At 40.3% G+C, this 14,332-nt stretch overlaps 2 protein-coding genes across 3 annotated transcripts in view; one reads left to right on the top strand and one right to left on the bottom strand.

Moving 5' to 3' along the window:
- MROH8 (maestro heat like repeat family member 8) overlaps window positions 1–14,332 on the bottom strand; it is a 62,517-nt gene that overhangs the window by 12,544 nt on the left and 35,641 nt on the right. Inside the window, exons 8-18 of the mRNA XM_069063592.1 lie at window positions 12,561–12,665; window positions 11,215–11,350; window positions 9,355–9,470; window positions 7,592–7,744; window positions 6,876–7,036; window positions 4,864–4,996; window positions 3,551–3,741; window positions 2,260–2,397; window positions 1,851–1,965; window positions 1,418–1,561; window positions 646–807 (exon numbers count right to left, since the gene is read on the bottom strand). Of these exons, the coding sequence (XP_068919693.1) occupies window positions 646–807; window positions 1,418–1,561; window positions 1,851–1,965; window positions 2,260–2,397; window positions 3,551–3,741; window positions 4,864–4,996; window positions 6,876–7,036; window positions 7,592–7,744; window positions 9,355–9,470; window positions 11,215–11,350; window positions 12,561–12,665 (1,554 nt within the window). The remainder of the gene's footprint in view (window positions 1–645; window positions 808–1,417; window positions 1,562–1,850; window positions 1,966–2,259; window positions 2,398–3,550; window positions 3,742–4,863; window positions 4,997–6,875; window positions 7,037–7,591; window positions 7,745–9,354; window positions 9,471–11,214; window positions 11,351–12,560; window positions 12,666–14,332) is intronic.
- RPN2 (ribophorin II) overlaps window positions 9,808–14,332 on the top strand; it is a 99,221-nt gene continuing 94,696 nt past the window's right edge. For both annotated transcript variants that reach the window (XM_069063546.1, XM_069063544.1), the window contains exon 1: window positions 9,808–9,811. The gene's annotated coding sequence lies outside the window, so the exon portion shown is untranslated. The remainder of the gene's footprint in view (window positions 9,812–14,332) is intronic.

Here is a 14,332-nt window from a genome sequence, read left to right as displayed (position 1 = left end):
AAACATGCATAGCTACACATGTACAACCTACACTGAATTGCTTATCTTCCCAGTAAGGGTGGGTAACAAGGGAGGAAAGGAAAGAATCTGGAATTCAAAGTTTTAAAATCAAATGTTTAAAATATATTATTATTATTATTATTTTACATGCAACTGGGAAATAAGATATACAGACACTGGGAGATGGTGATCCATCTTGCCCTACCGGAAAGTCGGAGGGAGGATGGGGGAGGACATAGGAGAAAGCAGATTGGGGGTATACAGTGAGATCACTGTTTTGGGGTGGTGGGTAGGGGAAAGACGGGGAGAAAATTTGTAACTCAAAATCTTGTGGAAATGAATGATGTAAACATTAAATTAAATAATATTTAATTTAATTTATTTAAATAAACATAAAATTTAATAAAAAATAAATAAAATAAAAATGATAAAACATCTTATAAATGTAACAAATTAGCATTAGTAACAACTCCCATCACCATATACATGTATATGCATACATACATAATATGTACATGTATACCTATTTGTGTGTATATATGTATATGCATGTGTGTATATATATATATATATATATATATATATATATATATATATGTAAGCACTCCACGCTTAGTAAAGTTTCCCTTCCCCTCTTTGTCTTACATCACTAAATAGGGAGAATAGGGTCTGCACGGTGGTTTTGAGTGTAGTAAAGTCCATGGTGTCAAGGAGACTTTGGAGTATACTGATGGATAATAAAACAATTCTTTCATTTGTTTCACTTAAACTGCTTAAGATGACTGGTATCATGCCTTTGATAGCTTCCTCCTGTATACCCAAAAAGAATTCAATTAGAAACTTACTTGCAAAAGTTAATATAATGTATGTTTCATCCCAGATTGGTTTGGCAAAAGTTATTTACCCTAGTCCTTCTTTAGTGCCTGGTGGTTTGATTCCCAACACGAAACAATCCCAGGTATAGAGAAAACGATAGAGACCAGGGTACCAGGGCATCCTTCAAAGCCCCTAAGGCTATTCCTAACCCAGTTCATTGTTTATTGCCAGATCTGATCAGGATGGAATATATTTCTGTATCTCCATCTCAGTGCCTTCTCTCTTAGATTGTAAGCTCCTGGAGGGCAGGAATAGTGTCTGTTTAATTTGTTTTGTGAGCTCGTAATAATGATGTTTATGATAAGGATACTATTAGCACAAGTTTCATGATTTTAGGTGTGTGAGGCACTTGGGAATATTTAATGTTTGTTTTCTATACCTGGTAATAAGGGGTTGGGGTATACTTTATATATGCTTTAAGATCAGTAATTCTATGCTTCTTTATTACAAGGGAAGCTTCTCTGGGGAGAACTGGGAAGTGACAGTGATATATACACAATTTAAAAAAAGGTTATTAGTAATTTGGGGACCTTTCTCTCACCTTTCCTTGATGATGACAGAGAAGCTTGTCTATTCCTTTCAGGCTGAGAACTCTAAATTGTTGATTTTCATGGTGCAGCCATTCTTCTAATCGAGTGATGGTATATCTGCTAGGGAGCCTCTTGGCCAGTGGACTCTGGAAAAGCTACATGTTGAGTGATAATAGCAAACTAATTGGAAAACTTGCCATTCACTGGAAAGAAAACGCCACCCCAACTCCCCCCCCCCATCCCCAATCATACTATTTGAGATTATAAATCTGTGTAAAGCCCATGAAGCTTCTACTGGTAAATGCCAAGTTTTTTTCATCCTACCCCCCAAATATCCAAGGTAGGATGGAGAGCTTACCCAGCATTATTTCTGGGGCACAGCCTGGGAGGGAACTTATTTTCTTACATCCTTTCTGTATCCTGCTTCTAAAGAATGATTCTTACCTCAACAAAGAAGGCTGCAGATGTAAGTCTATGTTTCTCATTCCCTCGATTAAGTAGAGGAATTAGCAAGTATAAGACCTTATGAGCAAGGATATCATGTTTTTCCAGCAAAGCACTGTAAAGAAGAGAATTGGCACGATAACCCTCTGTCAGAACGGGGCTTGCCCAAGGTAACTGGAGCCATTGTGCAGGGGCCCCATCAGGTAATCTGAACTGTCTGCCTGGGATAAAGGTCAAAGGAGGGAGTGACAGTGGCCTGAATTCTGCAAAATCTGCCTGGTGGCTTAGAATTATCGGCACTTGCCCTGTCTGCTTTGTGGAGGTCTTCCCACAGGCCACATACTATGAATTTCTTTAGGAGGTAAGGCTAGAAAGTACCATGACTAATAATGAAACACTAATGTCTTACCTGGCTAGAAGAGAAACTCCTTCAAGATGAAAATTTTCTCCTTCCAGAAGGTTCCATCCTTTTTTCTTTTCCATGGTATCAAATTCATACCAACATGCTGTTCTTAGGAGGAGGGTCTTGGTAGCTTGCATGGCAAAGCTAAATGGAAGTAATACCAGAAATGAAAGGATACAATGTTTTCCTCACAGAAAAATAACAACCATACAACCTAAGCTCCATGCTCCAGTCTCACCACTGAGGGATGAGTACAAGTCCTAACAATAATTGTGAACTAAAAATATATATAATTGTATTTCTCTTCATTCCAGCTCCCTTAACATTCCTTTAACACTCATGAAACCCAGATGGGTAATATTGCTTGGGAAGACCTTAAACTTCTTTTTTTTTTTTTTTTGCCTTTTGGAGGGCAATTGGGGTTAAGTAACTTGCCCAAGGTTACACAGCTAGTATTTTTGTGTGGGTGTTAAGTGTCTCAGGCTGGAACCGAACTCTGGTCCTCCCAATTCCAGGGCCAGGGCTTTACTCACTGCGCCACCTAGCCGCCCCAGACCTTAAACTTCTACTTCCTAGCATTTGGAAATTCAGATAATTTTCTTTCAGGGAGGTATGGGGAGAAGATAGGATTGGTGACGGAAGGATGAACAACACCTACTGCTTTCTAAAACTGCTAAACTGTCCCACTTCTCATACTTGTAAAGGGCATGAGCAATCATCTTGTCCAACCCCCTCCTTTTTTAGAGAAGGTAACTGAGGCCAAGAGAGGGGAACTGGTTAGAGGGGCTACTGTCACATTGACAGTAAGTGGAAGAGTCAGGACTAGGAGCCATGCCTTCTGAGTTTTTCTTAGTCAAGCATGAACTTTGCATTACCGTGCTGCTGCTGCTTACAACACCTTTACTGAAAGAAGACAAAATGACACACAAAGGAGACACAAAGGAATTCCCACCAGCTCTATATATAAAAGACTGAAAAGCCATGAGGCAAAAGTAAAATAAAGAACTGTACCACTGAAGTAATATTGTTTGTGTCTCAGTATTAACCTTCGGGAGTTTGTAGGATACTTTGCTAAACCGTAGGCACTTCTTTTAACCTACTAAGGTTTTCACAGACAAACCTGCTGGACATCCTCCGATGCTTCTGTTGTCCCATTCTTTTGTAGAGAGCTTGGTACATCTTGGTCAGGCCTAATTACCAACAAAATCCTACAGGAAGCCAATGAGTGTGTCTAGTGACCCTGTTATTTTCTCTTTGTCTCATTAATTTTAAGCATGAGTGTTATAACTGGCAGTACCTCAAAGGAGTAGAGGTGGAAATCCTTTCTTGCTTGCTGTACACACCATTTGGGATACTGATATCAGACATTGTAAGGCCAATGCTGTGATGAATCTGAATGAGGAGGGCCATGAGGAGTTGAGGGAAAAGTCGACACATTGCTGCTCGGAGTTTATTTCCCACAAACACCTCATAAAGAGCATCAGTCGCCTGAAGGAAACAGAAAAGATACACAACTGAGCATTAACACCTGCCCACCCCAATGCTGATTTCCCATTTTACTTTTCTTCATACTGGCATGTTACCTTAGCCCCTGGTCTTACTGGTATGAGAGAGAACCACAGCAATATAAGCAAAATACACGAGAGATTTGCTCCTTGGGGAGGTGCCCTTGATCCCATGCTGTGCTTCATGATGACAGAATTGTTAAATGTCAGAGCCCTAGTCCAGCCCCTCATTGCACATGAGGCAGAAGCCCCTGGAGAAGAAGTAAACTGCTTAAGGTTACACAGTTCAAAGATGGCAGAGCTGGGTCTAACCCTCTGGTCTCTTCAATCCCAATTCTGTGCTCTTTCTGCTACCTCACGGCATTACCATAGAGAATCGAAGAATCACTCTCCAAGTTTCGTGTTGCTGAGTTAGAAGGCCTTGAGGGGAAGAGGGACAAGGGAAAAGGGAAGATGGAGAAGGAAATAAAACGACATCCCACCTAGACACCTTTTTTAAGGGTTGAAAGCTATCCTAACACTTTCGAGTAACTTTAAAGCATCCCAGATTGGCATTAAAGTTCAGCTTTTCTTCTTCTCTTTTTCTTTCCCCTTCTATTTACAGCATATATAGCTTGTATATATGTGGTTGTTTGTATTTGTCTCAGAATGTGAGCTTCTTAAGGGCAGGGACTCTGCCTTTGCCTTTCTTGGTATCCCTGGCACTTGGTATAGTGCCTGGCGAGTAATAAGCACTTAATAAATGCTTGTTGACTAACTGATTGACCCTCTTCCGAGGATCAGTAGAAATGTATGTTAGGAAGCAGACACATTTGGCATGAGGATTAAAGGCATAAACTAGGAATGAAGACAGGTCAAGAAGGTAGCTGTACCAAATTGGTGAGTCTTCCCAAGCCATTCACCTTCCTCCCTCCACCTCCTTCCCTATTCCCCTTGTTCTTTTGCCCCACAGAGCATTCAATATAGCCCAGTGGGCTCAATCCATGAGATATAAAGGTAAATAAGAGCTATAAAAGGAGTACTCAAGAGTACTCTGTGCCCTGCCTGCCATGTCTGTAATGGAGAGAACTCTACTGAAGATAGAAGAGGACATAGGAGAGGTTACCGCCACAGCCACATATTCCATCTTGTCCTGATCCACGCTGTGACACTTCTGTAGCTTCCTCAGCAGTCTCCACAGAATCCAAGTAGTGCTGGGCAAGTCGACATCAATAGTCCTCCACAACTCAGCCAAATGCCTGAAAATATCCCAAAGCACTGATACAGAGTGAAAACAATGATTCATGGGGCTAAAAAAAAAAAACCATAATGTTGACTGCTGGGAAGCCTTATTATGGCAAAGGTCGCTGGTCTCAGTTCAGTTGCCCAGGATATGAAAAAACCTAGCTTGTTAGTACCTGTGAGTGATCTACCTCGGAGGCAAAGAGATTGGAGTTACTCTCTTTATCCTTCTATGAATCTCAGCAGATTTTCTTAATAGTAGGTCATATGGGTTGAGCTTTCCCACTTCAACAGGTCTGATATCTTTCCTTGCTTGTTTCTTTTTTGAGTACTGGCACTATTGACTCAAAAGTTGTAGGGGGAATGTGAAGGGGAGGAAATCATGGCTGGGGAGACATGGGAAGAGATCAAAAGGAAGTGGAAGAGCTGCTTCTACCCAGTCATCTCGAAATCTCTTCTGTAAATATGTGGCACCTTTGGTTTCCTGGGCCCCCACTGTCCTGAAATTGTATTGTTCACTTGACAAACTTGATTAATGCAAAATTTAGCGTATGCCTTGCCTAAAAAAATATTCGAAGACTCAAAAAGAATGCTAAGCCTGACTACTAAAGGGAAAATATGAAACAGATATCTGAAAGTGCACATGGCAGGAAAAAAAAATGCTGCTTCTAGAATGAAATGAAGAAGTCTCTCGGCTCATCATTAAGCACCTACAATGAGCCAGTTTCTCTGAATTCTTTTTTTTTTTTTTTAAGCAATCGGGGTTAAGTAACTTGCTCAAGGTTACAGGGCCAGTTATTTCTGGGTGTGGTGCTGAGTGTCTGAGCCCGGGGTTTAATCTCCAGGTCTTCTCAACACTGGAGCCGGTGCTCTTACTTGCTGTGCTACCTGGCCGCCCCCAGTTTCTCAATTCTTGAACTATTTCTACAAAGAATAGATGAGGTGCTCTTAGAAAATGTATTAATTCAAGCCATAAGTAAGTGCCCTTTTTCTAAGTCTGTGGCTTGCTTGTCAATTTGCTGAGAATGCTCCAGGAAGAGATCTACCAAAGCATGGAAGGCCTCCAGGGACTTAAGGAGGCATAGACCTTTAAAAAAAACAACATGTGGATGGATGGAAGGGGACACGACAGACAGGGCTGCAGCTGCCAAAAGGGCCAGAGATAGAGCTTAGAACCAATTGCACTATAAGGAGAAACTGGCCGATAGTTGAGGAAAGAAGGGCCCTACTGTTCAGCCTTTTAGTTGCTATTGTAAAGTAGCTGCAAATCATAATGTGGTACCTCGTGTAGTTAAGGTGTACACATTACACATTACACATTACAAGCCCAGTTTGGTGAATTATGAATTAGGCTTTCTGATGGGCTTGACATTCCCAAAGGGTACAGAGTTAGAGATAAGGACTGGACCTATGATTTCATATAAGGAATATAACTTATGGATAAGGAACTCCTACTAATGAATTTATAGTCTTAGAGAGCTGCCTAGAGTATTAAGAGATAAAGTGATCTGCTGGGGTCACATGGCCAGTATATGCGAGGCATGGTTTAAGCAAAGATCGTCCTGGTTCCAAAGCCAGTTCTTTATCTACTAACTAATGCTGACTCTCATAAGAATATAGTATTTCCCCCCCAAACATAGCATTCAATACACAGACATGGTCAATACTAAAAATAGTTGAGACTATAGAGGAACAGAATTCCAGAACTATCAATACACAAACTACTTAATAATATATGTATATCCTATGCCATGTATGTGAATATATGTATATAAAATTTGCCAAGAATATAAGAACAGCTAAGTTTCCCTACTAAATTATTTCTACTTCTACCACCCTTTAAAATCCTTATGTGATCCTAAGGATCAAGTAGAGGTCTTTGGAGAGCTCCTTTACCTGTCAAATGGAATTGGATGAAACAAAAGGTGGTTGAGCACCACATCTGTATACTTGGGCCTAGAGATGAACAGGCTCACGATGCTCATGGTCTGCTGGCGGGCACTAGGGTGACTGATTACGGGCAGCCGGACACAAATAGCTCCCATAATGTCCGATATCTGAAATGAAAACAGCAAGCAACTAAAATTTCGCTACTATGTATGACTGGATTTTAGTGCCATTCTTGTGGCCTCTAGAACTAAGAGAGTGATTTTCTAAGGTGACAGACAAGACAAAAAAATGGGATATTTATTCCTTTATCATCCTATATCTTTTATGCAGATACATGATAACATATTTGTGAGTTACTTTTTTTTTTCTCCCAATGAAGCTATAAATTACTGAATGGTGAGGCCCTTGTCTTAAATCTCTTCTGTAATTCTCTCACTATGCACATAGTAAACACTCAGATCAACAAATGCCTACTAAGAGAAAAAAAACCAAATGCCTACTTACTAAATGAAATGAAGAAAGCTTGGACACTGGTAAAGCCTGAGTAAAGCTCTGGGACAGGGTCCCTTCAGCAGTTGCACTCTACCCTCTAAGATAAAGAAAGCTTAATAACCTAGCTTCAAATGGGACCATAAGCTTTAAAACTGACCTAGGCAACTAAGTGACAGGTTCCTCACACTTGTTTCTGATGCAGGGGAACTTAGTTCCCACGAATCTCTCACCTTCTCAAATCTTGTTTCAGCACTTTTTACCAATGTCACCAGCAACTCTCCTGCTGATTGTTGGGTACAAGGATGTTTCAGATTTTTTAGTCCATCCAAGGTGGTCACTATAAACTGAACAAGTTCATTTGGACTGAGAAAAACTTCGAAGACCTGAAACACATTAAGAGAAATGAAATCTCAGAAGTAGGGTCTGGTAAAAAAGAGCCCCAAACCAAAAGCTAGTACCCTGGGCCCCTAGCTCCATCTGTCTGCCATTAACTAGCTATGCAAACTTGGACAAATCACTTACTGTCTCTGAACTTTGGACCTGCAAAAAAAAATGTTAAAGGTCTCAGGAATGTAAGCACTAATAGATAACAATAAGGAGTTAACAGGTGGGTCTAAAGCAGAGATTCTTAATTTAGGATCCATGGACCTTTAAGGGTCCTCTTTAACCTACCTCACAGGTTTACTGTAAGGATCTAATGAAATAATACATTTAAAGCATCTTGAAAAACATTAAAGTATACTATAAATGAAGAAATAACTTGATTCCTACATTGTTACAGAAGTTTTACAAACTGTTTCCCCTCACCAGGACCCTGGAATAGGTGTATAAGCTTTATTATCCCCATTTTAAAGATGAGAAAACTAAGGAACAGAGATGAAATGACCTGAGACTCAAACTTAGATCTTGTGACTCTGAGTACCTAGCTATGACTTGAAGAAAAGAAGGCTGAGATTTAGACCAAGTACTATATTCAAACCCTTCTGTACCACCCCTGTGCCTCAAATCATTCAAATCAAGTCATATCAAGTCAATCCAAAAACTTTGAATCCTTGGCCTTGAGAAAGATGAGAATATTTACATGCAAAGTAGGGGAGGTGGGGAGAGAAAAGCTTCTGTACTATTTAAACAATTCTTTCTTTAGACCAGGGGTTCTTAACCATTTTTTGCGTTATAGACCCCTTTGTTTTTTTGGTGAAATCTATGGACCCTTTTCAGAATAATGTTTTCAAACAATTAGAGTAAATGCTAAATTTCAGCTAGAGGGTAGTGAAAATAAGGATTTCCTTATTCAAATTCTCAGATCCTCTAAAATGTATCCAAGTATCCCTTCAAGGTCCATGGGTCCTAGGTTAAGAATCTCTGCTTTGGATTCATCTGTTAACTCTTTGTTCTTATCTTTCAGGTAAGCACTTCCAAGACTTTCAACAAAACATACATTTTTTTTAGGAGAAGAACTAATCTGTACTCTATTGGCTAGAATTAATATCATAATTACATAGTATTTATTCACTAATATATAGCATTGTACAAAGATAAACTACTGACCTTCATAAGGAAACATGATCTACTTCTGAGCTAATTTCAGTACGATCTATTCTTAGGAAATATTTTCCCCAGTAGCAGAGACTGGATATTTAGAAGTGCTTAGGAGGGATTTTACCTAGGTACAAGTTGGCCTAGATGGCCCGTGAAGTCTCTGTCAGCTTTGAGACTCAGTGATTTTATGATTCTGTGATTATACTGTTTTCCACATTCTTTTATCCATTCTCTTAGTGACCAGCCATGCTTTTGCCAATACAAATGACACAATTGCCTTGGGTTAGGGGTGCAGTCTGTGAAAGAAGAACTGCATGGTTCATTTCTATGCAGTTATCCAGATCTGGGATCTTGGCCTTCTTCACACCATGTTCTAACTTAACCAAGCAGACTAGGCCAGATGAATAGTGTTGAGAAAGACCAAGCACCTGCCTTCCAGAATCATGTCAATTACCTGCACAATTTTGAAGGGGTTGTTATAGAACTGTTTGATACTGCAGATTTCTAGGAATTCTTTACATTTTTTCATTGCTTCTTTTAAACTCTGGCGATTCCTTTTATCAGTGATACCTGAAAAATACATGGAATACATTGCACATTTTTCTTTGCTTCTTTTCTCAAGATTTTATAAATTAGTGTCCAGTGACTGAAAAATCTCCATCTGATCCACAACTGAAGATTACTATCTCCCTGCCCAATTTGCAGTGTCTTTAAAACTATGATTTTTATTTTCTCCTCAAAATACACGCAATTGTCTGCCAGTTTCCCTTACACAGCCACAGATTGGCAACTGTTTCCAGATAATTAGGTTACTGATCGTTTCCGGTAGACTAGGAGACAAACAATCTTAGTAGGAAGGCCTAAAGAGAAAAATATCAATAGGAAAGATATAAGAATGTGTGTACATGGGGCAAAAGGAGGTTGATTTGGGGAGTTTGGAGCAAGAGAGGCATAAGATGACAATATATGGAAAAGGAGAGATTCCAGGCTGGAGAACGGCTTTAAATAGGAAAGACTGGATAGCACCTCTTCTACTTGTTTCAATCCCAAATCTGGCCAACACAATCATCTGAGTCAGTTCCCTGCTGATCAGCAGAGAGCCCCAGGATGCAGAGGCTGCTGTTGCATGGCTGAGATCATATACATTCCAGGGGTTTTTCTACTGCCTCTGGCATAAAATACAAGCTACTCTGTTTGGCATTTTAAAACCCTCTACATTCTGATTCCAAGCTGTATGATTACACTGATTTCACATTTTACTCCCTCTCAAGTACTCTCGTTCTCAACCAAATAGATACACTTGCTTATTTTCAGGTCCCAACCATTCTACTTCATCTCTTCTTTGGTACAGACTCTCCCCCAGGAGCGGTATGCTCACCCTCAGGCCTCTTGGGTGCACTCACTTCGTTCAAGGCACAGTTTAAATGCTGCCTCCTACACTGATCCTTTCTGAATTCCCACCTCCCACCCCTCCCCAGGCACCAGTGCTTCTCCCTGCCCACAAAGGACTTTGAATTTCTTTTGTATAGAGTCTCTGTTTACTTTTCTGTGTATGTGTGGGTCTTCCTCTCCTAAAACAAACAAGCTCCTTCAGGATAGGGACTGTTGATATTTGTCTTTTTATCCCGTGTCCAGAACAGACCCTGACAACCGTTTGACAATGACAATTAGCTTTTATTAAGCCTCTACTAGGTTCCTTACAATGTGCTGGATTCTACTGTACCCAAATATAAAGAATGAAATAATCTACTCAAAAAGAGCTTATACACACAGTAGGTGATTAAAAAATACCCATTGCAGTGAATAACAACTCATATTTCTAGAGTCTTCTAAGGTATATAAAACACTTTCCTTATAACAACTCTGAGAAGCAGGTAAGGAAAATATTATTATTCCCATTTTACAGATGAAGAAACTGAGGCTCAAGAGAGGCAAGGTGATTTTTGCCTAGGGTCACAGAGTGCCTAGTGTCAAAGCTGGGATTCAAATACAGGTTTCCTGACACTGAATCCAGCATCCTTTCCACTGGAACATATTATCATATAGATAGGTTTGACCCATTTGACCCAACTAGCAAGACCATCTTGCTAGTTGGTATGTAGACTCTGGTGGCTTAGACTTTCTCACCCTATGACTGCATTGCTCAGATTCTACTCAAGGACTGTTTGACTTGCCTGTTTGTCTAGTTTTTTTTTCTAGTTGTTTTTTTTTAAGCTTTCTACAAATGGAAAGAATGAGGGTGAGGAGAAGTAGCATGCTATTGCCTAGAGAGAAGAAACCATGGAGGTCCTGCTAGGTTTTGGTGTTTTCTTACGCTTCAGCCTCAGGGTGATGTGGAGCAGGTAGTGGGTGCCCTCTGCAGCTTCTTTGGCCACCTCCTCCACTGGGTCCCCACAAAGCAGGGCCATCAGAGCCACCAGGTTTCCTAGTTTTTGAAACTGCAGAGGAGGCTAATGAGGAAGGAAAAGAGAAATAAATGAGTTAGCACCATAGGCTCTCTTTTTGGACTTGACTCTCCCTGGTATTGTACTTCATGCTTTACATTAGAGTTGACATGATTCCATCCTAATGAAAGGCAGTTTTTGTTAATAGCCTTCTGACCTCTGTTTGACTATAATGAAAAACTTTGGGCCCAGAATCACCCACACCCAGTAGGCAGTATGAAAACAAGGAACTCCTGACCTAAGCTGAGCATTTCTCTCCTTGAACATAATTCTAGCTAAGCACGTTGGCCTTGCTTGCTGGTCAAGGTTTATATTACTAGCCTGCTACTAAGCTAAATTGCCTGGGTTTGACTGCTTGCTTTCCTAGAATGTCAGGACTTTGGTCATAGGAATTTTCCATAGAATTTAGAGCTAGAAAGGACCTTAGAGATCATCGAGTCCAATCTCCCCATTTTCCAGATGAGGAAACTGAGATCCAGAGTAGTTGAGCAGCTTACACAGGTTCACACAGCTAGTAAGCAGCAGATCTGGGATTTGAATGTATTGTCTCAAATGCTTAAGTCAGGACTCTTTCCATTTCACCATGCTATCTGTCAGGTGTGCTTCAGGGGCTGTGACCCCTCTAGGCCATTCCCATGTCATTGCTTCCCAGCACTCAGAAAGGCAATACCTCACTGGGGCTCATATCCAGGGCCCTTTTGGGGGCTGTCATAGGAAAATGGGAAACATAACTCTTTGGGGATCAAAATGAAAGAATCTAAAGCTTCACATTTAATCTACATTTTATTCTAGTTCCTTTGAGGCTAAGGTACTGAGTTGTGCTTCTTCTATCTGTTGCCAAAACACTCCCTTGATAAGAAACTCTGAAGGTTCCATTGAATGGAAAGGGATTATCACCCAAGAAAGATTTGCAGCCAAGATAGAGTAGGCAGCTCTATGCAGAGCAGTCAAATATAGATACAGGAAGAGGGCTCAATTATTGGAGCCAGAAGAAATAGTCTAGTCACTTGAGTCCAAAGGGTCACTTCTTTTCATGCCTTGGAATAGAGGGGAAAAGGAAGTGGTACGATTTGTGTATCATTTCAGTGGACAAATAAGGATACAGTATAGCTTGTTTATCTTCTTGGAGAGAAAAATAAAGAAGCTAGCATAATCCTATTAAATTTTCTCAAAGGCAGGATGGTTTCTGACTCTTCCTAATGCAAGGGCTGCTTACTTGCAAGTTGAGATGTCTAGATAAGCATCCCAGAATTTGAGACATACAGGTTGTAGCTCTCTCTCGTTCATGGTCTTTTGCTGACTGTAACCATGGCTCCATGTGCTGGAGGAAAACGGGAGAGAAAATGTATTAATCGAATGAAATGGGATTCCCCAAATTACCTTTACTCAATGCACATGAGAATCAGAAGGCAGGACCCCCTCCCCAACCCATGCTCTTCTATTACTGTCATATTATTTTTTGAATAGAGAAGTTATGCAATAGAGTTGTAATGGGAGATAGAGTACAAAAAGCACAGGCCAGAAAGCCTGAACTCTGCAGCTAACTAGCAGGATCACTTTGGGCAAATCACTAAATATTTGAGTGCCTCAATTAAATTACATATAAAATAGGGATAAAAATAATTTCTTCACCTACTTCAAAGGGTCATTGTGAGATAAGAGATGTGAAATTTCTTTCTTAAAGCATTAAATGCTTCATTAGCATGGGTTAGCATTACTGCTTTTTCTGGGGTGAGATCATCTCTCATGAACTTCCCATATTGTTGGGAATTCAAGTATTCATATGATCTTTGGTGCCTAGGCCACAGGGCCAAAACTTCTTCCTTTAACTCTTCCCCCCTACTAATAATTGTCTCATTTTCCATTTCATCAAAACTTCAAAATTAGCACTTTAAATGCACTTTTGCCCTAATTATCTTGAGAGAGAAATGAAAGTTGGTATACAGCCTGAATTATCTAAAATTTTCTCTTTTCCTTGAGATGTAGTCTCCAAATGTCTAGCAACTAATGGTATAGGACTACACTTCGAGGTTCTTGCTTATACATATTGTATCCCTTGGTGTCCTTTCATTATTCCATGTACAACTCCATACCATTTAAATAACAAATCCCTAGTACCTAAGGCATCTTTACCTGGGGCTAAGTCCACACTTGTCACAACTACCGTGTTTCCCTGATAATAAGACCTATCCCAAAAATAAGCCCTCCCCTTACTGTGTAAGATTCCTCTAAAATAAGCCCTCCCCCGAAAATAAGCCCTATTGAGATTGCTACTGTAGTGAAGGTGATCCCCTGCGCTACACGCTACATTACAGTACCCTCTGTATGCACCGTCCCCCCCCTGTGAAATGCACGCCGCGCTCCGATCTGCATCCAATCAGAGCTGCAGCAGTGAGCGCGTCATCCTGTTCTTCCCCAGTGATTTGCTTATTGAATAAAGGTACATTTTTTTGTTCACATTTACCTGTTTATTAAAATTGCTGTCAATGTTCATTAAAATAAGCCCTCCCCTGAAAATAAGCCCTCTGGTGTTTTTCTGTCCAAAAAAATTAATAAGACAGTGTCTTATTATCGGGGAAACACGGTACTGTACAACCCTGAGTGATGGAAAATCATACTATGGAATCACAGAATTTGAGATCTGAAAGGGACCTTGGCAGCCATCTAGTCCAATCCATACCTGCAGATGAAGCCCAACTACAAGATGCCTAACAAGGAGTATCCTACTTTTATTTGAATCCTCAAGTAATGGATAACCTGCTATCTCCAGGGCAGGCCATTCCAGTCCTGGAGAGCTCTATTATTAGGAAGTTTTTCCTTACATCAAACATAATTTTGCTGTTTTTGTTCCTTCTCCCTTATTGTTCCTTGTTCTGTGCTTTGGGGACAAACAAAACAAATCTAATCTCTTTCATGTTCTGGCCCTTCAAATGCTTGAAGACAGCTATCATATTCTCCCTTATGTCCTTCTTTACTTGGTTTGAATAC

Source organism: Petaurus breviceps, unplaced genomic scaffold, assembly GCF_028583685.1.
Source record: "Petaurus breviceps papuanus isolate PSGF00001 unplaced genomic scaffold, PetGlider_PUasm1.0 90591, whole genome shotgun sequence".
Taxonomy (NCBI): Eukaryota; Metazoa; Chordata; class Mammalia; order Diprotodontia; family Petauridae; genus Petaurus; species Petaurus breviceps.
The sequence above is the reverse complement of the archived record's forward strand: the minus strand, read 5'-3'. Positions and strand labels throughout refer to the sequence as shown.